This window comes from Artemia sp. Qi Xiang Cuo, chromosome 17 (genome assembly GCF_049724085.1).
Source record: "Artemia sp. Qi Xiang Cuo chromosome 17, ASM4972408v1, whole genome shotgun sequence".
Lineage (NCBI taxonomy): Eukaryota > Metazoa > Arthropoda > Branchiopoda > Anostraca > Artemiidae > Artemia > Artemia sp. Qi Xiang Cuo.
The window spans coordinates 22,617,066-22,640,115 of NC_142810.1; the positions used below are offsets into that span (position 1 = coordinate 22,617,066).

Below are 23,050 nucleotides of genomic sequence, written 5' to 3' on the forward strand. Positions count from 1 at the left end.
TGATTCTATTTTTTATAATTGATCCCGATTTCAACATTCCTTGGTGACACTGTGGTTAGTCCTGAAAATCGTATATCCAAGACTAGGACACCCTACTTTAAACCAGACTTTACTCAGAAACACTTCAAGAGACTTTATTTTTTACTTTTTTTTTACTGAATACTATAGGATATCGGTTATTTTAGTATTAAATAAAAAAACATAAAAATAGACGATATAATAAGTAAATTCTTTTTATTCAATTTTCAAAATTTGTTCTCTTTTAATAGAACACTATAGTCCATTATTTATGACTTATTTATGCCGATAAATAAATTCAACGGTAGCCCGAGAACAAATGAGTATTCTCCAGATTCTGCTTTTCTTCGTATGATGAGTAATGATTTATCACAAGTTAGGTGGTAGTGACATTTTTTTAGAGTAGAATGGGAGAGAGATGGAGTGAAAGAGAGAAAAGCAAGGAGAAAGAGAGAGACAGAGAGAAAGAAAGACAAAGAAAGAGGGGGAAAGAAAGAGAGAGAGAGAGAGAGAGAGAGAGAGAGAGAGAGAGAGAGAGAGAGAGAGAGAGAACAAAAAGATTATGGTACCTTATTCTCTTTGACAGGAACAAAACGAAAAACAAGGTCAACAAGATCTTGATCTATCCACAACAAAGAAGAATTCCAAATGACCAACTGATTGAGACATCGAAACACAAGTGTCAAAATTTGCTTCGTCAGTGGGTCAAAAATAGGTGGAAAATGGGGATTCTTCGAGCCAGTCTCCAAGATTTCTAAATTCAAAACAAAAGAAATGTTTATTCAAAGAAAGTAGACAAATTTTGGGCTATAATTGGCAAATCCTGATGATTGTATGTTACCACTGAGTAGAGCCGTTCCTAGGGTTGGTGGTGCCCCAAGGAAAATTATTTAAACCACCCCCCACCCGACTCAAATTGAAGCGAAAAAAACCGAATCTAAGTAAAAATTGATCAAATTGCGCAATCCCCAAGCAGTAAAGCCCCTCCCCCCTCCAAGCTGCGGCACCCGGGGCAGCTGACCTAGTTGCCCCTCCCTTTGAACGGCTCTGCCTCTGAGCTACATTCAAGCTAGTAAAAGTGACTGATTGCTGGAATAAGGAATGATTCAAAAAACGATCACTAGACTACATGTTATTTCGGGGCATATTTGTTTGCCCGAATTCATTAAGTCAAATATCTGCAGGTTAAAACTCGAAAAGCAAAAAACTACATGCCCGTTTTATTAAGCCATATTCTCATCATGCATTTGTATGGCAAATGCACACAAATATGACAGAAACCGTAAGAGTAATAGGATTTGAAACTTAAGAATTCAGGGCTCCAAATGATCCCTCTTCTGTAGCGCAAGAGCTTTTTAAGCGTGCAAGACCTACCAAAAGAAGTACACCGTCGATATAAGTGTGTTTTTTTTTTCTGGCATATTTTGGCACGAAAAGCAAGTCATAGGGATTGTTCGCTGAGCTAGTTTTTAGATTTTGCTAATACAATTCAAAATTTTAAGCCAATTTAAAACTTGGGCATAAGCGGTAAAACAAATTTCGCCAAAATTTGCCCGATTCAAAAAAATTGCAAAATTAGCGCAAGTGAACCCATTTAGGGAAATCTTTTTTGCCATCTGGGGTAACACAATTAAATAAAAACCTGGCAATCATGAGCACGGGTGCCCGATATTTCATTAATTTTGTACTTAATCTAACCAAATTTTGAAGAAGAAAAATAATGATTCCTCTTTCATGATTATAACCAGAATATAAAATGTAGTATCATATTTCATTTAGATTACTGCATCTAAAAAAAAAAAAAAAAAAAAAAAAAAAAAAAAAAAAAAAAAAAAAAAACGACATAGTTAGTAAGACTAAAACGAGTGGGAGCCCTGATCCGTAGAGATATTTAAAAAAAAAAAACCTTGAATTATTAAGAATACTTGAAGCACCGTGCACAATATTGAATTTTCGATCCGATTCAACTGCGTTTTCGATAACCAGAATACTGAAAAGCACGCAGAATTTTACTTGACCATATTTGTCATCGTCGTCAATTTTACTTGTCATCGTCAAAGGGATAATAATGGTCCAAAAACCTTAAGGCACTTCCTCCCATAGCCCTGGCTACAAGTGCTAGGAAGGACAAGCTTACTTTTTTATAAGTGAATCAAAGGCCATCCTTATCAATTTTGCAGCTCTGATGAATCAGTTTGAGAAGGCTTTGGGGAGAAGGTGGTGCATTAGTTAAATCAGAGCTGCCACAGAATCAAGTAGTCCAAAATAGTGACCTTAGGGAATTTTTGGCTTAGAAAAATTAATGTTTTTTCCTATGCCAACCCTGCATTAAAATCAAAAATTTTGCAGACATCAAGATATGGCTAATCAAACAGTTCGTGGTAGGGAGGGAACTGTAAGTAAGGAGCAACCCGGCTCAATAGTAACCGGAAACTCTAAAAACAGGAATTTTTATACCCATAGATACATCAATAGAATCAGAATTTGATGCTGATTTCAAATATATAAATTTTATTAAGTTTAGGTTTACCTATCAAAGGTTTCGAGCCTGAGAAAATTTGCCTTATTTTCAAAAAAAGGAGGAAACACCCCCAAAAATTCATAGAACTTTAATGAAAATCACCGCATCAGATTTAGCGTATCAGAAAATCCTACTGCGGAAGTTTCAAGCTCCTATCTGCAAAGATGTGGAATTTTGTATTTTTTGTCAGAAGAAAGATCACGGATGCGTGTTTATTTTTTTTTTTTTTTTTTTTTTTTGTTTTTCCAGGGGTGATCGTATCGATCCAGTAGTCCTAGAATATCGTGAGAGGGCTCATTGGAACGGAAAATAAAAGTTCTAGCGCCCTTTTTAAGTGACCAAAAAATTGGAGGGCAACTTGGCCCCCTCCCATGCTCATCTTTTTCCCAAAGTATCTCGATTAAAATTTTGAGATACCCATTTTGTTCAGCATAGTCGAAAATTTAATAAATATGTTTTTGAGAATGACCTAATCCCCCAAAATGCCCGGGGGAAGGGCTGCAAGTTATGAACTTTGCTCATTGTTTACATATAGTATTGGTTAATGGGAAGTATAAAGACGTTTCAGGAGGGTTTTTTTTCTGATGGGGGGAGGTGTCAGAGGAAGGAGTTATGGGGGAGGATCCTTCCATGGAGGGTGTTTCCTTTGGGGAAGGAACATTTCTATGAAGGGGGCGCCGGATTTCCCAGCATAATTTAAAAACCGATCAGAAATTAAGTAAAAAAAAACTAGTTTTTTTCAACTGAAAGTAAGGAGCAACATTAAAACTTAAAACAAACAGAAATTGTTACGTATATGAGGGGGGTCTCCCTCTCGTCAGTCCTCGCTCTTTTCTCTAGTACAAGTTTTTTTTAGTACTTTCAAAAGAGCTATCTAGTCTAATTAACCGGCCTTTATGTTTCAGGGGTTTGTGATTGGAACAAAATTCGAACTTAGCGTAAAGAGCAAAGTATCGACTAGGGGGCAAACTCCCTAATATACGTAATAAAACATACGAATATAGAAGTTCGTTACGTAAGTTAATTCGTAAGTTACGTCAAAACAAAATTTCGAGAAAGCCATTTAGCCAAAAAAGTAAAATTAATATGTAAATTTCGTTTTAATTATGCATGTATGGTGAGCCAAAATCAAAGCTGCATTAATTCAAAAACGTTCAGAAATTAAATAAAAAAACAAGTTTTTTTAATGAAAATAAGAAGCGATATTATAACTTAAAACAAGCAGAAATTATTCCGTATATGAAAGGGGCTGTCCCATCCTCAACGCCTCGATCTTTACGCCAAAGTTTGACTCTGTCTCACAACTTTATTTTTTAAAACAATAACAAACTTTAGCGTAAAGAGCGAGGCGTTGAGGAGGGGACAGCCCCTTTCATATACGGAATAATGTCTGTTCGTTTTAAGCTTTAATGTCGTTCCTTACTTTCAGTTAAAAAAAACATTTTTTTTTATTTAATTGCAGAAAAAGCAAGATGATCCGACCGCTTCCTTTTTCGTGATTATTTTTTTTTCTTAATTTTCAACTATGAAGGTAAAAAATTGGAAAAATACACAAGCAACCATTTCAGTTAATGACCAGAAAATACTGACAAGACTGTGGCATTTCAAAATCGCTTGTCTGTTTTTTTTTTTCCTGTAGACTTTTTCAAAAGTGCAGTTATCAGCAACTGCTTTTTTTCTGTTCTGAAAGAACGATTTCGATACTGGAAGTTACAGCTGAGTTACAAGTCAATAACAGTTACCATTTCTGGATTTCTTTTAGTTGAGTATTTTTTTAAAATAGTTTTTCAATTTTCTTTGCTAGGTAGTAGCTACAGCTACAACGATGGTATAAAGATTAGGTATGTAAGGCTTCGACATCAATGACTACTTTGGCGAATTTATTAGTCCCTTAAGAGCAAGCTAAGAGAAAATGTCGAATCTCCGGTGGCACATATCTAAAACAACGAAAACAAAGAAGCTCGGCAGCTTATATGTCTCCAGAGCCAAAGGACGTCAAACCTTTTCATCCATCATTATCACTAAGACCTTGATGCTGTAGCCTTGAAATTACTCTGCAATCTTCAGGACGCTAGAGATCACTAACACAATAAAAAGACTTCTTGGCGGAAGTATTGATTAGTCTGCAAGACGAAAGTTAGCGCACAATAAGTTACCACTGGGTAACTTACCCGGTAATGGAAAGTTTTAGGTCAAATTTACTGATAAGTTTCAGAAGTGGTAAGTTTCAGTTTTTAATGAGTAAAAATGCTCTTAATTGAAACAAATCCATCCCTAAGGGAACTGCCACGTCACTAAAATCTATCGTAAATAAATTTTTATTTATCAGATTCAATGCATGAGTCATACCCCTTTGAGCTAATGTCGACATCGCTTTGTCGGACTATCTCTTTGTCATTTTCTGCCTGAGTAAAAAAAAGAAGAAGAAAAAAAGGGGATACGCGATGAGTCAGTCAGTCTGAATAAATAAGACGTTCATAGCAGAGGTCAATTTAATGTGGTGAGTTTTTGAGTTCTGACTGTCTATCTTTAACTATAGAATAATAATCAGTTAATTATATATCCAGCTATAATGCGGGTAGTAAGGCCTATTAATACAAAATATTGTCGTCCAATCTCTTCTAATCTAGCATTGTGATGGTGACACAGCAGCAACTAGTGCCCAAATGGGAAATAAATTTTTCTCATCATTCCACTAGATTCTTAATTATTTCTGAATGAAGCGTCGTTATAAGGAGGTTTCCACAAAATCAAATTGAATCTTTTCTTTGGAATCTTGGTTTTCAAGTGGATAATTGTGCCGGCTTTTGCCAATCTTTTTGTCGAAACATAAAAAGCTCGTGCATTTTATGCACGCAATATACCATTCACTGTGGTCAAAATAAATATTTTGCAGAGGCGATAAGAGCTACAAATCCAGCTCTGAAGGAAATTTCGGATCACAAAGTGCAAATCAAGTACCTGGATGAATGATGTGCTGAAAGCACGCTGGAAATTAATCCAGAAATTCAGAACTGCAAAACAGCCAAAACTCTTTGCTCCGATGGATGGACAAATATTAGACGGGAACTCATTTTTAACTATATCCTTGTCACTGACAAAGCTCTCTTTCTTGAATCAGTAGAAACTGGTGACAAGCGGCACACTGCGCAGTTTGTAGCTGATAAACTGGAACGAGTTGCTAAAGTTTGGTGCCCTGCTATGACTGGAGACAGGAATGTAATGATAGGGATTGACGCCATTTGCCTTGATAATCCTAGTGTAAATAAACTTGCTACCTCGTTATTGAAGCAAAAATATCCCCACCTTCAAATCATTGGGTACATCCCTCACATTTTGAGTCTGCTTGTCCGAGGAACTATGAATCTATCTACCGATCTATGCGCTTCATGAAGGAGTGGGAACCTTTATGGTCTATGTAAATCGAAAGAAGGTGTGATATAAATGAGGGTATTCAGGATATCAGAAAAGTGCTTTTCGATGATGTGAAACTGGATCAATTGACAGCCTGTCTGAAATTCTTGAAGCCAATTTCACTTGGCTGCCACTTCTTTGAAGGAGAGGAAGCTTTTGCTTCGTGTGTCATCCCGTACTTCAATTTGCTAAGGCGGCGTTTCTAGGAGACTGTACCATTTTTGTCAGTCTCAAAGGCCGAGGAAAGGAAAATCCACAAGTACCTAGAAAATAGGAGGATATTTGCATATGATCCCGCCCTGGCTGCAGCTACTCTATTTGATCCGCTTTTTAGTGCGAACGCACTGACAAAGGATAAGTTTATGGATGCAGTAAGTTAAATCAATGAGCTTGCCAAATTTTCCTAACAATTTCGGAAGAATGGTGATTCATTAACAAAAGATCTGAAGCTGACTTTGTTAGGGTCTTGAACACAAAACTCTGTAGCTACATCTCCAAAAGTGGCCCGTTTTCGAAATCATTGTACTTTGAGACTGTAAAAGCTGTCAAATTGCAAAAAAAAATATGAGCATCACCGTTCAGCTTCAAAAATGCCCGGAAATGGACGTGACAGGCTGGAAGGGATGTTCACGGTGCCATCATGTCTTTCTATCAATAATTCACAGCCAAGTGATAGTGGAGACGGTCTGGTGGAAGATGATCTGCCAGACACAGCGTTTGATGATGCACCAGATGAGGAGGAGGAGCAGCAGCTACAGCAGCTCTAGCTTACCTCTTATTATCGCTTATATAGAATTATCTGAAGCCTAAAGTGCACTTTTTCATAATTTTTCCCCCGTGTAAAGGAAGTAGGAAATAAACTAATAAAATGATGCAAAAATAATATTTTGTGTATAAATCTGTCAGAGAAGAGAGAATATTTTCTTTTAAATTCATGAGTATTTGGAACTTACCCCTTATGCGGAAACTTACCAAAGTTACCGGTAACTTATTCGGTAAGAGTAAGTTTCGAAACTTACCAGTAAATCTTGCACACTAGTATTGACAAGGCTTGATCTTCCAAAAAGAAACCTTTAGGGACTTAAGGAACTTCCGGAACAATTTTAGGAAGTTTAGGGGCCACGTATCCGCCCTATTACAATGGGTACATAATCACTTGACAAAAATCTTCATCCACAATCTCTGGGCACTACAGTTGTCGTTTAAAACAACCAAGTCATTCTTTGAAAATACACTCACAGGTAGAGATACTTTACGACAGCAAGGATGAGTGCTTAGCATGCTTGTGCATTAAACTAGCTGTACTAGCTATCCTTAACAACAGTTGGCATCGACATTAAAGTATGTTTTCAATAGATCTAGCTCTGTACATGTGTAAAAGAGTTTCATCATCTAGCACAAGGAGTTATTTTCTTTTTCTTTTTTGTTCGCTGAAGACCAGTAAATACCTTACTGGCTTTGAAAAACCCGGCATCAGCTGTGGCGTTCAGTACTTCAGCTTTTCCAATTACTATGCAATCCCGAGGGGGTGTCAAAGCCTGAAAATGGTTGTACAAAAGACATTGACTTTGTCACCTTTGATGGTAGCTTTGTTTTCAAGTAGCAAAAAACCTTCGCAATCAGCATAGAGTCAGCCGCTCTTGAAATAAATAGGAGCTTGGTCGAGGTTTCCATGAAGTATCAGCATCACCAGCAAGTCAATATACTTTCTAATCAAGTATGTCTCCTTCTGCTTGGCTGCAGCAAGTGAAATTTTTCTATAAAAGCGTTGGGACAACCTTTATTGTACTTGACACCTAACATCCACAAATTTCCCAGCTAAGCTTTGATTCCCGGTGGGAATCAAAGGTCAAGCTAAGCTTGTATACCTCCATGACAGTGATGGTAGTTACAGGCAATGAGGCTCGATCTTCCGTCCCTGGGCAGCAGAGGAAATCCGTCAGCGCACCTCAAAGTGGTGGAAGGGTGTAAACACCACTGAGCTCCACGCCGAGCGATTTGGTGGCCAACGCACTCCGGGTGACCCGTAAAACTTGGAACCTTGCGGTAAACTCTATTCACCAGAAACATCGATGGATCTGAGACGTAGAAGAAAAGTTGTAACGGCTACGGCGTCCACGGCAAGTGATGCGGCCCCTGTCTTGGCGCGGGTGTCGAGAAGTAAACAAGCCAACCATACTACGGCGTTCCCGGCAGGCGACGCGACTTCGAATATGGCGGCGAAGTCGAAAAATCCTTTTCATGCCATAAATCTAGGAAAAGCCACTACAGTCATTAAACAGGCAAAATCTAGAATAAATGTGGGATGCTGGAATGTAAGATCCGTCAAACAAGATGCCACGCAAGTTTTTCTTGTCCATGAGATGGAGAAGTGCAACATAGACATACTTTGCGTATCCGAGACCAGAATTTCAGGTTCTGGCTCCATAGTTAATGCAGCTCCTGAAACGCTACATCAATCCAATTTTTTCTACTCCGGAGTAGAGGATAATTCAGGACTCCACGGAGTAGGTTTCATCATGAACCAAAGAGCCAGAAATGCTCTCCTAGAATGGGAACCAGTCTCCTGTAGACTTCCTAGAATTAGACTAAAAGAAAACCCCACAAATGTGTCAATAAATTCTACCTATGCCCCCACCTGTGACGCTGCTGATACGACCAAGGATGATTCCTACGGCGAGCTGCAGCAGGTGTCTTCTTCTGTTGCCGCACGTGATTACTTTATTGTTGCAGGAGACTTTAACGCAAGAGTTGGTCCCTCTGACCAAACCACAAGACAAGTCCTGGGAAAATTTGGACAAGGTCACAGATGCAAGAATGGGCAAAGGTTGGTAAACTATGCCTTGATGAACCACCTTGTTGTCACCAATACCATATTTTAGCACAAACCTAGCCACCTTTTAACTTGGCATTCAAATGACGGTGTCACTAAGGCTCAAATAGACTTCATTCTCGTACGCCAGCGCTGGAGAAGCTCCGTACAGGACTCTCGTTCTTACAACGGCGCGGACACAGGCTCGCAGTCTGGGTCTGACCACAGACTTGTTGCTGCAAAAATTTTGCTACGTCTTGCAACTCGGAGGAAAAACAAGCCCAAGGCCGGATTCGACATCGGTAAGCTCCAAGACAAAGAAGTTCGGCAGGCCCTCAATTTCGAACTGACTAACCGATTTGACGCCCTCAGTTCTGATGAAAACCCACCCCCCGAGAAGAGATGGGAGACCTTTAAAACAGTGATGACAGAGACTGCTGATGAGATCCTCGGCCGAGCAAAAATCACACGACAGCACTGGATTACCGCTAGGACCCTGTCAATAGTCGGTGAGCTAAGACAAAAGATGAGCGGCCCTAAGGAAGAAACAAAAGAGCTGCGCAGACAGGTAAAACGCTCTGTTCGTCTGGACTGCCGCCAAATGTGGGAAGATGCTACCTTGTCGTTAGAGAAAGCAGCACGCTCACATGATACCCGCAAGCTTTACCAGATCCTGAAAGAGTCTGTTGGTAAGAAAGCTGCTGTCTCAGAAATAGTCAAAGACAGATCAGGAAAAATCATCAGTTGTCAGAAGGAGCGCTTAGCAAGATGGAAGGATCACTTTCAGATCCTCCTAAACCCATCCCCATCATCCGCCCTTGATGCTTTCCCACCTGCCGTTTCTAAAGAACCCTACGACGTCGAGCTGGACACACCGACCAGAGCCGAAATACTAAAAGCGATCCAGACCCTGAAGAACCACAAAGCCCCAGGTGAAGACGGCCTCCCCCTGGAAGTGTACAAACAATGCCCTGAGGTCACTGCTGAACAGCTCCATGGCATTCTCGAAGAAGTGCGGAGGACCAATTCTTTCCCAAAAGATTGGAAGACATCAGTCATTCTCCCTTTCTATAAGAAAGGAGATAAAACCAAATGCAAAAATCACCGCGGAAGAAGTCTTATAGACATTGCGGTCAAAATATTTGGGATCATCCTCTTGAACCGCTTCAAAGGGGCAAGGGAGGAAAGAACCCAAGGAAATCAAGCCGGCTTTCGGCCAGGTAGAGGCTATACTGATAATATCTTCGTCTTTCGCCTCATTATCCAGCAGTTTCAAAGGTACAATCTACCCCTGATGTTGATGTTCCTGGACTTAATTGCCGCCTTCGGCTCTCTCACTCGCCAGAAACTTTGGAAGATCCTAGAGAATGAAGGAATGCCGCTGAAGTTTGTTGAACTGATGAAGGCATACTATGACGCGTCAGTGAGCCGAGTTCGAGTCTATGGTGAAGAAACTGAAGAATTCCTGGTTGAGTTCGGAGTAAAACAAGGGTGTGTCCTCTCTCCGACTCTGTTCAATTATTGCGTCAATTGGGTGCTTGAAAATGCACTGTCGTCCTATCCAGGAGTTCAGATCGGACAGAATCTTTCACTGACTGACCTCGATTATGCGGATGATGTTGGCCTCCTGTCAGAACCCGTAGAAGCTCAAAACATGCTTGACAACGTGGTGGCCTCGACAGACCTGATCGGCTTGAAAGTCAGCACAGAGAAAACGAAATTCATGGCTATTAACCACGACACAGGACCATTCACACTAACTGTCAATCAAGTTCAGCTTGAAAAAGTCAACTGTTTTACATACTTAGGCTCCCAAATATGTATTGACGGATCCTCCGACGCTGATATCCAACAGAGAATACAGAAAGCGCAGACAGTCTTTGCCTCCCTTCGGAAACTCTTATGGAATCACCGCGAAGTCAGTGTCCGAACGAAAGTTCGAATCTACATGGCACTAGTCCGCACCGTTCTCCTTTACGGATGCGAAACATGGTCGGTAAAACTACAGCATGAGAATACGCTGAAGGTGCTTGAGCATACCTGTCTGCGAAGAATTCTCAGAATACAGCTGCGTGACCGTATCTCCAGCGCGGATCTACGTCGAATGTGCAATATTCAGCGAGATGTTGCGCTCACTATTAAAGAACGCCGTTTGAAATGGTTGGGCCATGTATTACGGAAGCCGCCAGAATAATTGCCTCGCCAAATACTTCTAGTCGAGCCTATTAGCTCCTGGAAGAGACGCCAAGGAGGACAGAGGAAAAACTGGTGGAACCTGGCCAAATCAGACCTTGAACCTATCGGGGGATTCAGAAAGTTCGGACACAGATGGTCAACTCGGTGGCTTACTTTTGCAGAGCAGCTGGCAGAAGATCGCTCAACATGGTCTAAGAAGGTCTCCAAGATCATCGATGCCGGGCGAGGTGGAAACGCCTGATTCCCGCCACAAGTACAAGTAAGTAAGTACAGTGGATTCTTGCGATAATGTGACATATCTAGGTGTTACTACTGGATTCTTGATAAAAATAGGGTATTTGGTATCCGAACCAATACTCTTTGGAATAAAAAAAAAACATGTTGGCAGTCCGCTACTTTTGGACCTAAAGACATCTAAAGTCGAGATAGCAGGTTGTTAATTCAGATACCAATAATGTGAATGTCCAGAATTTACAAAATTTAAAAATTCTATATCTGGTTCCTAGGGGTGGAGCATTTAGAAATTTTATTTCGCATTTTCAATCGTTTCCACCAACAGTAGATACAATGATGCAAGTATATTCTTTTTATTGGCATGACTTTGTAAGCTCAGCCAGAGTCAATTCAGCTCTAAATGAGTACCTAAAGAAATCTGGAGAAGGTAAGCAGGAAGAGTGTGCGAGAGCAGAGGATGGCTGGTCATCCAGCCCCGCATTGCACTTCCTGGCAGAAGGGCCACTAAACGGAGACCAACACCGCCAGTCTGGACCTTGAGGGTCTACTACCGTTATATATACATACGGATCTAATGTGCACTTCAATCGGCTATTTCAATCGCTAACCCAAAAGGAGGGAAATTCAAAAGTTTTGTTTACGTACTTAAAGAACGTTGGACGGATTGTCCTTTAATCCTTTTCAGTCAGAATCATCCAGAAAGGAAACACCACCAGAACATATGGCATCACAAAAGTGCAGTAAAGCTTCACTAGGACAACCTGACTGTTAAACCGTTTACAACAAACTAGTAGATGCCTTTTGTGAACTCTCTCAGGGAACTGCAAGATCATTAATTAACGTGCAGACTAAATATCCGACACAATAGGTAGGTTGAGATATGTCAGCTGCTCAACAGAAACAACTTTTGTACCACCAAAAGAAGCGGTTACCGAACCAGGAACTTTAGCTTTATAATTTTCGATGGATAAGTGATCTTCACTATTTAAATGGCACGACTAATGTTGGAAAATATGGCAAGTAAAATTCCCCATTCATAAAATACGACTGTAATTTCTATCCCACTGGAATTATAACCCTTCTTACAAAGCTTTATAATAATGTAGCCCAATCACAAATAATGTATTTAGTGCCATTCTACTGAATTTTTAGAGAATATAACTGCATTATAACAGATCGCCGAAGATTGTTCTTTTCGGCCAACCGTCTAGGGTTAAACGGAAAGCAGGTCGTCCCCGTCTGGGGTGGGAGGACGTCATAAAGAAAGATTTAAAGGAAATGGGAACTTCGTGGGCGGGTGTAAAAAGGGAGGCTTTGAATAGATTGGGGTGGAGGAGGAGCGTGCGTATCTGTGTTGGCCTCAGGTGGCTTGGTGCTGCGATGAGTTGTTAGTAGTAGTAGTAGTAGTAACTGTATTAGAAGGAAGTATATGTTTTTTTAGATGCACAAAATTTCTGTGGACTCATACCTTATGGACTGGATTCGTTCTTTACCAGGTTGCACCGCATGCCGCTTCCATGACAATATACCCGCTTCTATGTCAATATACCCGCTTCCATTTCAATATACCCGCTTCCATGTCAATATACGCTACCGGATTCACGTACCAGACTATGTAAGCAAAATCTTGATAGGCTATGTCAGCCATATTACATATGTTTATGTAAGCACCTAGTCATGGAGGCAAAATGTCAGTTTTATGTTTAATATATGTTGCTGTTCTTAAAGTCTTGATATATTTCCTTTGTTTTGATGTACTCCGTTTCCCCCTTTTTTGTCTCCTTTTTTCCGATTATGAATAAATACAAACACATGTTTAATTTAACTTTAGTCCTAAATCCGTGCTGTAGAGACAAAGACAGTTATCCAGAAAGAAACTTGTTTCTGGAATGAGAGGGGCGGGACACAAAAAATAAGGCGTATTATAAGGAGTTACACGCAAATATTCGAAATTATAGGTAAACTATGAAAAACATAAATATTTCGGAGGGAGGGGACCTCTCCTTCTCGCATACGTGTCTTGCTCTTAGAGTCAATATAATTCTAAATATCCCCCAACTTACCCTTAAAAAGAGTTAAAATACGTGGAAGGTAGCCTGAGAAGTGTTTAATTAGGTCTCTCTTCCTTTCAAAAGTTACATTTTCTCTGTTGCTTGAAAATTCCTCGACTGTTGTTTGTAAGAAAATTAAACCAAGAAGCATAGACTGTGGATCCGATGTCATCTAAAAAAGATGTAGAATTACAAATTTTTTTATATTAAAGGTAAGTTATGGTGTATACAATAATCACTTGTAAAAAAAATTAAGCCAAGAGAAAAATGGACGAGTCTCAGAACAATCCAAGTTGCCCAATTGCTTGCAAGTCCTGTGGACATGGTCAGTCATAAATCTTTGAATCATTCTTTTGGGATTTCCAATTGCCTTCAAATGGCTCAAAGATCTTCTAGACTATTTGAATTATCCTTACGCTATGTATATCTATCTTAGTTCTGCCCTAGGATGGATGGTAGGAAGTCTATCAACAAGTGAAATAAATAATTTTTATACTATGCCAGCTTTGCCTCTCACAGAGACCATCTGTCATGGCTTTAATCTATTTAGCCAAGTTTTTATTCACTTTCGCCAAGTTGATTTTAGTTCAAAATGTTGTTGGAGAATTATACGAACAAATTAAAGGGTAAATATAAGGTATATTAACAGCAAACTAATTTATGATTTGAAAGCAAAATTATACACGGCGACTATTTTGTCGCTACTTCTTTTTTTTAACCTCAACTTTTTTATTGTCACATTCACAAATAATAAAATAAAACAAACAACACTTTCGCACAGAAGAAAAACCTTTGAGGGTTTGAAGTCGTGCGAAAGTCCACGTAACTACTGACCTATTAAATTAATTGTTTGATTAAAACAAGGCCGTACCAAGGACTTTTTCCGGAGGGAGTTTACTCAAAGTTTTTTTTTCGGGGGGGGGGGTTACACAAAAAAAACATTCAAAAATCGCATACAAAATTTGTTTATATCCATTTTTGTTACGTTTATACGAGTCAAAAAACTTTTTTTGTGGGGGGGGGGGGGTTCAAACCCCCTAAGCCCCTCTCTCGGTACGGCCTTGGATTAAATTAATAATAGTAATAAATATAGAATGCTAAATACATAAAAAAAAATAACTGAAATAAAAATAATGATAGATAAACCAAAAATATAAAATAAAGATAATAAAAAATCCATTCTCAACGAATTTTTAGTCCTGGTTAGTTTTAAAGTTAGTTTTGTTTTGTTCTAGGGCTAGTTGTGAAGTCTGTTAGCTCTAAATGTCACCTAATCCAAAAAATTTATCCCTGGTCTAGGGACTAGACACCATCTGCAAAAGAAATACAAAGCCATGAATGAACATAAATTAAATCATGAATTGGGTTGAACGAATTGAAGAAATAGTTTAAGGCAATTAAACAGCAAATAAAATTGTGGCTCGTAATAAAACTGAACAGAGAAGCATAGATAGTCAATATACAAGATCAAAAAAAGAAAATAAAAAAAAACGGTATATTATTTTAATATCGTTAAATAATAAAAACGAGGCGAATTAAATTAAAGTTTTTATTATAATCCAGCCTAGTGTCACAGGCTTCACATCACACGACATCAAGAAAATAAATGTATAAATGAAAGAAATAGTGTCAGACTAACCGCGATAAAAGAAAAAAATAATAAAATCCAGCAAAAAAAAAAATCAGACCAGTAGCGTCTTAGAAATAAATACAGACCATAGAATAAGTTTAGAGGAAGGAAAATCCGAACAGTTTTTCTAGGAAACAACAAAGATCTTTTTATTTTGTGTTTATCAAGGAATAAGTCGATCATTGTTTAGTTCGCCTGCCCAAAGTAAGAACTCTTTCAAAGTCAAGGTTACTCCGTAGCCGTGCCGACTTTCGGTTAAGAACAGAGGCTGATGAGAGGGAAATATGCTATTATATGGAACCTGATTAAAAAACCATCATTTTAAAAAAAAGATTGCTTTTTTACTTTTGCTTTACATTGATCCAAAAATAAAATTCATCTATTTTAGATTCAAGCCTTCAAGGATATGCTGTACAAGAAAAGTTGGAACCTTGAAACTTATTGGAAATATGACACAGTAAAGATCTTGGCAAATATGTTTACAGTGTCTTGGTTTATCCTTCAGTCTGTGCCCCCAACAAGGGGTTAATTAAAGATAGAGGTCACAGAAACGGATGATAAAACTCCTATCAAGGCGAAAAGTAACATTCTTTTATTTTTACGCCACTTCTTAGGATCCTGTCCATTTTTGTTAGAACGACATTTATTCGAAATTTATGACATTTATGGAATTGGGAATGCCATGACATTTGTGGCATTGGCAATCCTAAAGAGAAGGACCAGAAGGATATGAAGAATTGAACGTTGGGGGTTTCAACTATGTTCAATAGAAAGTTGCTAAAGGTGATAGGTAAAAAGTACTCAGTTCATATTCGATCAAATAAAAAACTGGCTAGACAACAAATTATCTTTCCTAATTATTTTAGTAGTGTGGTAAATATGTGACTGTAAATGTAGTCATACAACCAAGACAAAATTAGATAAGAGTGTACTACAGATAAAGAATTTTTGTAAAAGTTATTAGCTTAAAGATATTCCAAGTTATTATAAAGAATCAGTATATGCAGGGTTGCAGTAAACATTTGAGTATTTTTCCTTTACTACAAATTTAGATATTTGTTTATATATACAATATTTAATATTTGACAATTCAAATTGAACACTTAACCTCTAAGTTGACGAAAGTGTCCATATTCAGACTTGCAGGTTTCAGTGTTGGTTTCTATAATTTATATCTAAAGTATAATTGTGAAGGTGAAACCAAAAACAAAGTAACTGCAACCCTACCTGCAGTTGCGATTTTAGGACCCATAGTAAGGAGGGGGGGGGGGGTAAGGTACACCACAGGAGTGTGAACATATGAAATAAAGGAACTTAATATCAGATGTCAGATAAACGGGGGGAGACAGCTTCCCCCCTGCCCAGGCCTGGACCGCAATTGCTATCCTGACTCTATAAAGGAAAGGTTGTATTTAAGTAATCAAAATTCTTTATAAAATCCTACCAATGGTACAGGGATCTTCGGCATTTTTGTTCATGGGGAGGGGAGAGGGAATCAGCCAAAAGCTACCTGAAGTTCATAGCTTAATAGCAACCCTTAATTTTCTATTGATTTTCTTGATTTGATTTTTCGTATATAAGGTTATTATTAAGTTTATTAATTGTCATACTGCAAGAAAAAAGTCTCATTGACCAAATAAAAGGATTGTAACGAACGACCTTGACTAAAGTCTGGATCAGACACGAAATTGCACAAACGCTGCTAATGCTTCTTATATCACACATCTCAATTTCTAATCGAATTTGGCAAAATTATCGCCAGTATTCGCAATAACATATCGAATTGTAGAGGCAAGTGCATTCAATCAATTCTCCGACTCTGGAGGTATGGTTTCAACTACATTAAGATATTCAAAAATTATGCCTGAAATCCTAAAAACGCCGCTCGAAAGGTCTAAAAAACCCGTTGCAAACTCAAATACCACTAGTTATTATCGATGCTTAGTCTCTATTCAGAGCGTAATTTGATATGGGGCAGCAGGGGCAACTGCCTCCTCCAGACCCAAGTTTACCCCCCAGACATCAGCCTCCCCCTCCTCCCAGCTGAAATTCAATTTCAACAAAAATATGGTCATAACTAAGATAAGCCTGCATAATTAAAGTCAGAGGCAACGCTATAGCGTTGCCTATAGTAAAGGCCATACGGCTCCAATGTTTTATTATTTTTTTTCCCCAGACGCACTTCAAATGGAAAGGGTCGTCACATAAACCTCAGAGGGGGTTCATTCGATTGGAAATCGGAAGTTCTAGTGCCCTTTTTAAGAGTCAAAAGTAATCGGAGGGCAACTAGCCTTCCGATTACTCGTCCCAACGCCCTTTTTTCCTCAAATACATCCGATAAAACTTTGAGATCGTCATTTTGTTAAAAGTACTTCAAAGATCATATAACAATAACTCCGGGGTCGACACAACCCCCCGAGGGCAGGGGTTGTAAGTTATGCCCAGAGAGGGCTCATTTAAACTTCAGAGAGGGCTCATTTGATTGGAAACTGAAAGTTCTAGTTCACTTTTTAAGAGTCAAAAGAGATCAAAGGGCAACTAGCCCCCCCCCTCACTCCCACGCCCTTTTTTCCCCAAACCCATCCAATAAAATTTTGAGATAGTCATTTTGTTAAAAATAGTTCAAAGATCATAAAACAATAACTCCAGGGTCGACAAAACCCCACAGAGCCCGGGGGCAGTCGTTGTAAGTTATGCCTTGGGGGAATATATGGTTCTTATAGAAGGCATACTCGTATAAACTTCAGAGAGGGCTCATTTTATTGGAAATTGAAAGTTCTAGTTCACTTTTTAAGAGTCAAAAGAGATCAGAGGGGATCTAACCCCCCCCCCCCGACGCCTATTTTTCCCCAAATACATCCGATAAAAATTTTGAGGTAGCCATTTTGTTAAAAATATTTCAAAGATCATATAACAAAAACTCCGGGGTCGACAAAACCCCCCAGAGCCCGGGGGCAGGCGCTGTAAGCTCTAGGGACATATATCGCTCTTATAGAAGGCATGCTCGTATAAACTTCAGAGAGGGCTCATTTGATTGGAAATTGAAAGTTCTGGTCCACTTTTTAAGAGTCAAAAGAGATCAGAGGGAATCTTGCCCCCCCCCCCACGCCTATTTTCCCCATTTACATCCGATAAAAATTTTGAGATAGCCATTTTGTTAAAAATAGTTCAAAGACCAAATAACAAAAGCTACGGGATCGACAAAACCCCCAGGGCCCGGGGGCAGGGGTTGTAAGTTATACCCTGGGGGCATATATGGTTCTTATAGAAGGGATGCTCATATAAACTTCAGAGAGGACTCATTTGATTAGAAATTGAAAGTTCTAGTTCACTTTTCAAGAGTCAAAAGAGATCAGAGGGTGAATAGCCCTCCCATGCCATTTTCCCCTAAACCCATCCGATAAGAATTTTGAGATAGCAGTAACCCCCACGCCCTTTTTTCCCCAAACGAATGCGATAATAAAATTTTTATATACCCATTTTGTTAAAAATAGTTAAAAAATCAGATAATAAAAACTCCGGAGTCGACACAAACCCCCAGAGCCCGGGGGCAAGTGTTTTAAGCTATGCCCCGAGGGCATATAAGGTTTTTATTTAAGGGGAGCTCGTATAAATTTCAGAGGTGGCTCATTTGGTTGGAAATTTAAAGTTCTAGTTACTTTTTTATGAGTCAAAGGGAACCGAGGGTATCCACCCCCCCCCCGCATCAACCCTATTTTCTCCAAATGCGTCCAATTGAATTTTTTATATAGCTGTTTTGTTCAAAATAGACCAAAGATCGTATAACAAAGATTCAAGGGATAATACAGCCCACCAAAACCTTGGAGCAAGTTCTGTAAATTATACCCCGGGGACATATAATGTATTTATGGAAAGGATGGTCGCCTAAACTTCGGAGGGAGCTCATTCAATTGTATATCGGAATTTCTAGTGCCTTTTTTAAGAGTCAAAGTGATCGTAGAGCAGCTTGCCCCCCCCCCCCCAAGGCCCCTTTTCTACCAAATACATCTAATCAAAATTTTGAGATAGCCAGTTTGTTCAAAATAGTTTAAAGATCAAATTACAAAAACTCAGGGGTCAACACAGTCACCCTCACCCAAAGACCGGGGGAAGCGTTGTACGTTATGCCCCGGGAGCAGATAAGGTTTTAAGTAAGAGGTGATCGTATAAACATCAGAGGTGGCTCATTTGATTGGAAATTGAAATTTAGATTTACCTTTTTAAGAGTCATCAAAAGTGATCGGCGGGCGTATACCAGCCCCCCCCCCTCTTCTCCAAATGCACTCGATCAAATTTTTGAGATAACCATTCTGTTTGAAATATCCTAACGATCAGATGACGAACTTCGGGGCCCACATTACCCCTCCCCCCCCCCCCGAAACCCATGGGAAGGGTTGTAACTTCTGCCCCGGGGGCATATAAAGTTTTTAAGGAAAAGGTGGCCGTATAAACTTCAGAGGGGACTAAAATGATTAGAAATTGGAAGTTCTAGTTCCTTTTTTAAGAGTCAAAAGTGATCCGACGGCAACTAGCCTTCTCCCACCAACCCCAAGGCCATAAGGCTCTGATTTTTTTCTCCAGAGGCACTTCATATGCAAGGGGTTGTGTTATAAACTTCGGTGAGGGCTCATTCAATTGCAAATAATAATTTCTAGTGCCCTTTTTAAGAGTCAAACGTGATTGGACGGCATCAAGCCCCCCCCCCTTTCCGCGACCTCTTTTCCCCAAACACATCCAATCAAAATTTTGAGATGGCCATTATATCTGAAATAGTCAAGAGGTGAAGTAATTAAAATAATTATTCCCCGGGTGTTCCCAAAACCTCCCACTGCCTCCAGGGTCAGGGCTGTAAGCTATGCGATTTGTCTATTGTTTATATATAAGGTTTTTATCAAAGGGGTTATCGTAGAGACTTTGGAAAAGCCTCATTCGATTTAAATTGAAAGTTCTAGCTCCATTTTTAAGAGTGAAGAGTAATCAGACGGTAGGCAACCCCCCGCCCACGCCTTTTTTTCTAAATACTTTCTACCAAAGTTTTTAGTTAGCCAATAACTATGGTTACGGGTTTGAACGAGCCCCTCCCCCCAGACCTGGGAGAAAGGGCTGTAATATATACTAGCAGCCCATTGTTAATATGTAAAGCTTTTATGGAAGACGTGGTCGTATAAATTTTGGAGAAAGTTCATTCGATCGGACCCCCCAGCCCTGGGGGAAAGGGCTGTAATATATACTAGCAGCCCATTGTTAACATATAAAGCTTTTATGGAAGGCGTGGTGGTATAAACTTTGGAGGAAGTTCATTCGATCGGAAATCGAAATTTATTGTGTCCTTTTTAAGAATAAAAAATTATAAAAAATAATAAGCCCCCCCCTCCCCTGTGCCTTTTCCCTCAAATGTATCTAAAAAAATTTTGAAATAGCCATTTTGTTCAAAATAGTCCTAAATTCAAATTGATGTAACTTAAGGGTTGAGAAATTCTCCATAGCCCCCAGGGAAAGGATTGTAACATAAGTTGCAAATTATTAGAATATAACTTTTTTTGTGGAAGGGGTGGTCGTATTAACTTTGGCGGGGGCTCCTTTGATCGGAAATTGAAACTTTTAGTTATTTTAAGAGTCATAAGTGATCAATGGGCAATTAGCCCACGCCCTATATTCCCAAAGGGCATGAGGTCAAAATTTTTAGATAGCCATTTTGTTCAAAATAATTCAAAGGCCAAATAAACATGTTTCAGGGTTTGGCCCTCCTCCCAGCCCCGGAGAAATGGCTCTTGAGTTACGGAGCTTGTTATTGTGACTTTGATACTTTGTTTACCTTGATACCTTGTTTACTAAGATGCTTTCTTTACTTTGATACTTTGGTACTTTGACACTAGTTTTGATACTTTGAAGAAAGTTTGATGTTGAAAAAAAAAGTTGATTTTGAAATAAAGTATTTTCTAAAAGCTTGAAACTTTTTGCAATCAAGAACTAACAAAAATTAATTTTAAAAAACTTTTCGAAAAAGAAATTTTTCAAAGAAAAGTAAGGGTCATATTAAACTTAAGATCAGCAAATACAAATACATGTTAAAATTCAAACTGGAAACTACAAGAAATTACTATTAAAGAATAAATGAAACTCAAAACGAACGGAAACTAAATAAACAATCATAGCGAAAAAGCATACAACAAGTACTAATATAAATGAATAAATTACAAGAAATTATTATAAAAGAATAAATGAAATCTAAAACGAACAGAAATTAAATAAACAATCATAGCAAACAAACAAACAATAGGTACTAATATAAATGGAAATCAAGCTTGAAATGAACAAAAATCACCACAAGCAAGAGTTTAGATTTGCCTCCTTCTCTCACTGTAAAAGTCTAAAACCTACCGCGTCATTGGCAGTACAAAAGAAATTATTTGTCACATAATTCGTTTTCAGTAAGGCGCCAATGACGCAGCAGGTTTTAGACTTTTACAGTGAGAGAAGGAGGCAACACCCAAACTCTTGTTTGTAGTGATATTTGTTCTTTTCAAGCTTGATTTGCATATTCAATTTAAGTTTCACGTTTCATTTATTCTTTGATAGTAATTTCTTGTGATTTGTTCATTTATATTTAATTTTTCTTCGTTTTAGCTTTCATTTATTCTTTAATAAAAATTTCTTGTCATTTCTAATTTGAATTCTAACAGGTATTTGAATCTGCTGATCTGAAGCTTACTACGGCGTTTACTTTTATTTGAAAACTTCTTTTTCGGAAAGTTTTTTTAAATTAATATCAAGAAAAACAGGTCAGTTTTCTTTAGTATATCTTAGCCTTTATGGTAATATATGGATCATTTTTCAGTTTTCACTGTCATTTTCACTTGATTTGGGAAAATTGACGCCAACTTCCCCCCCCCCCCCCCAGAATTTTGACGAAATTACGCCACTGTCTCAATTGGCTACCTCTAGCTCAATGCAAATTAGGGTAAATATTTCCGTATTTAAAACATTGCCAACTGCCATGTCTCTTCTGCAGTCCAAAAAAGGTACCTAAGAATTATCTTCAATGAGGGTAAAGTACCTTATATTTCCCTTCTTAGCCGAGCTAATCTTGTCACCCTTAAGGAAAGGAGAGCAAAAATTACCTTGCGTTTTGCTAACAATGCCCTTTCATAACCCTCGAACAACACCCTTTTCCCTGGTAAATATTCACTTTCCGACCCTGGCCTCCCGTTCTGTGTCAACAACAAAAAACTCCCCTTCTTGCCCCAATAAGAGTTTGCACTGATGTAGAAGAACTTTTACCCCTTACATAGTTGACATTTTCAATCAGTGAATCTCCGCAGCCCCCCCCCCCCCTCAATCACTTTTTACCTTATAGTTATTAATTTTAATGCCCATTTTGCAAATTTGGAGGTTTTTTATTTATGTTTTTTAGTCAATAACTAAGGTGTTTTTGTTTTATTTTTTTTATCCCCTTGTTAATTTCACGAGTTTTTGTTTTTTTGGCATTTTTGCTGACTTCACATTTATTCTCTAATTTTATGAGTTTAATTTGTTTTTGTTTTTACCATTTTTACATATTTGACATTGACCCTTTTATAATTTTCTGTTGTTGTTTGATTGTTTGTTTTTCGCTTTATTTGACGCTAAAGTGCGAATTCAGCCCTTTTAAGCTTGTGATAGCTGTTTTTCAGCAATAAATCTTATCTTATCTCTTCTGACTATTTAAGATGGGTAAAAAGCGATAGAACACTTTTTTAAAATTAAAATTTTGGTGGTCTTTATAAGCTCTAACATCACAAGATGTTACGAGAACTGAAGATCAGGCACAAAAACCATTAACTTATATCTTTGTCTTCTATAGTGGTAATTTGTCTGACACACCCCAATTCTTCCTGCAGTATATTCAGAAATAGTCCGAAAATTTTGAAAAATCTTGGATCCTCAAGAATCCAAATAAAAAAATCTTAAGTTAAAAAATCTTTCGTTTTGGGACAATCTTGCAAGGTGGAGGCAGTAGCATATTGGAGCAGCTTGCTGCTCCAAGCTTGGAGTACGTGGAGTACGAGGTGGAGGCAGCAGCTTGGAGTACGAAGCGACTGTGGGAATTATACCCGGCTAATTGTGTGAGATATATCTTAAAAGTGTAGAATCTAGATAGATTTATAATAAAAAAAAAATTATAAAGAAGAAAC

At 38.5% G+C, this 23,050-nt stretch overlaps 1 protein-coding gene across 1 annotated transcript in view; it reads right to left on the minus strand.

Annotated features, from left to right (window-relative positions):
- The window catches only part of ebo (exportin ellipsoid body open), a 112,286-nt gene extending 98,868 nt beyond the window's left edge, over positions 1–13,418 (minus strand). The window contains exons 1-2 of the mRNA XM_089102966.1: positions 13,259–13,418; positions 588–772 (exon numbers count right to left, since the gene is read on the minus strand). Of these exons, the coding sequence (XP_088959092.1) occupies positions 588–772; positions 13,259–13,418 (345 nt within the window). The remainder of the gene's footprint in view (positions 1–587; positions 773–13,258) is intronic.
- Positions 13,419–23,050: the final 9,632 nt, after the last annotated feature.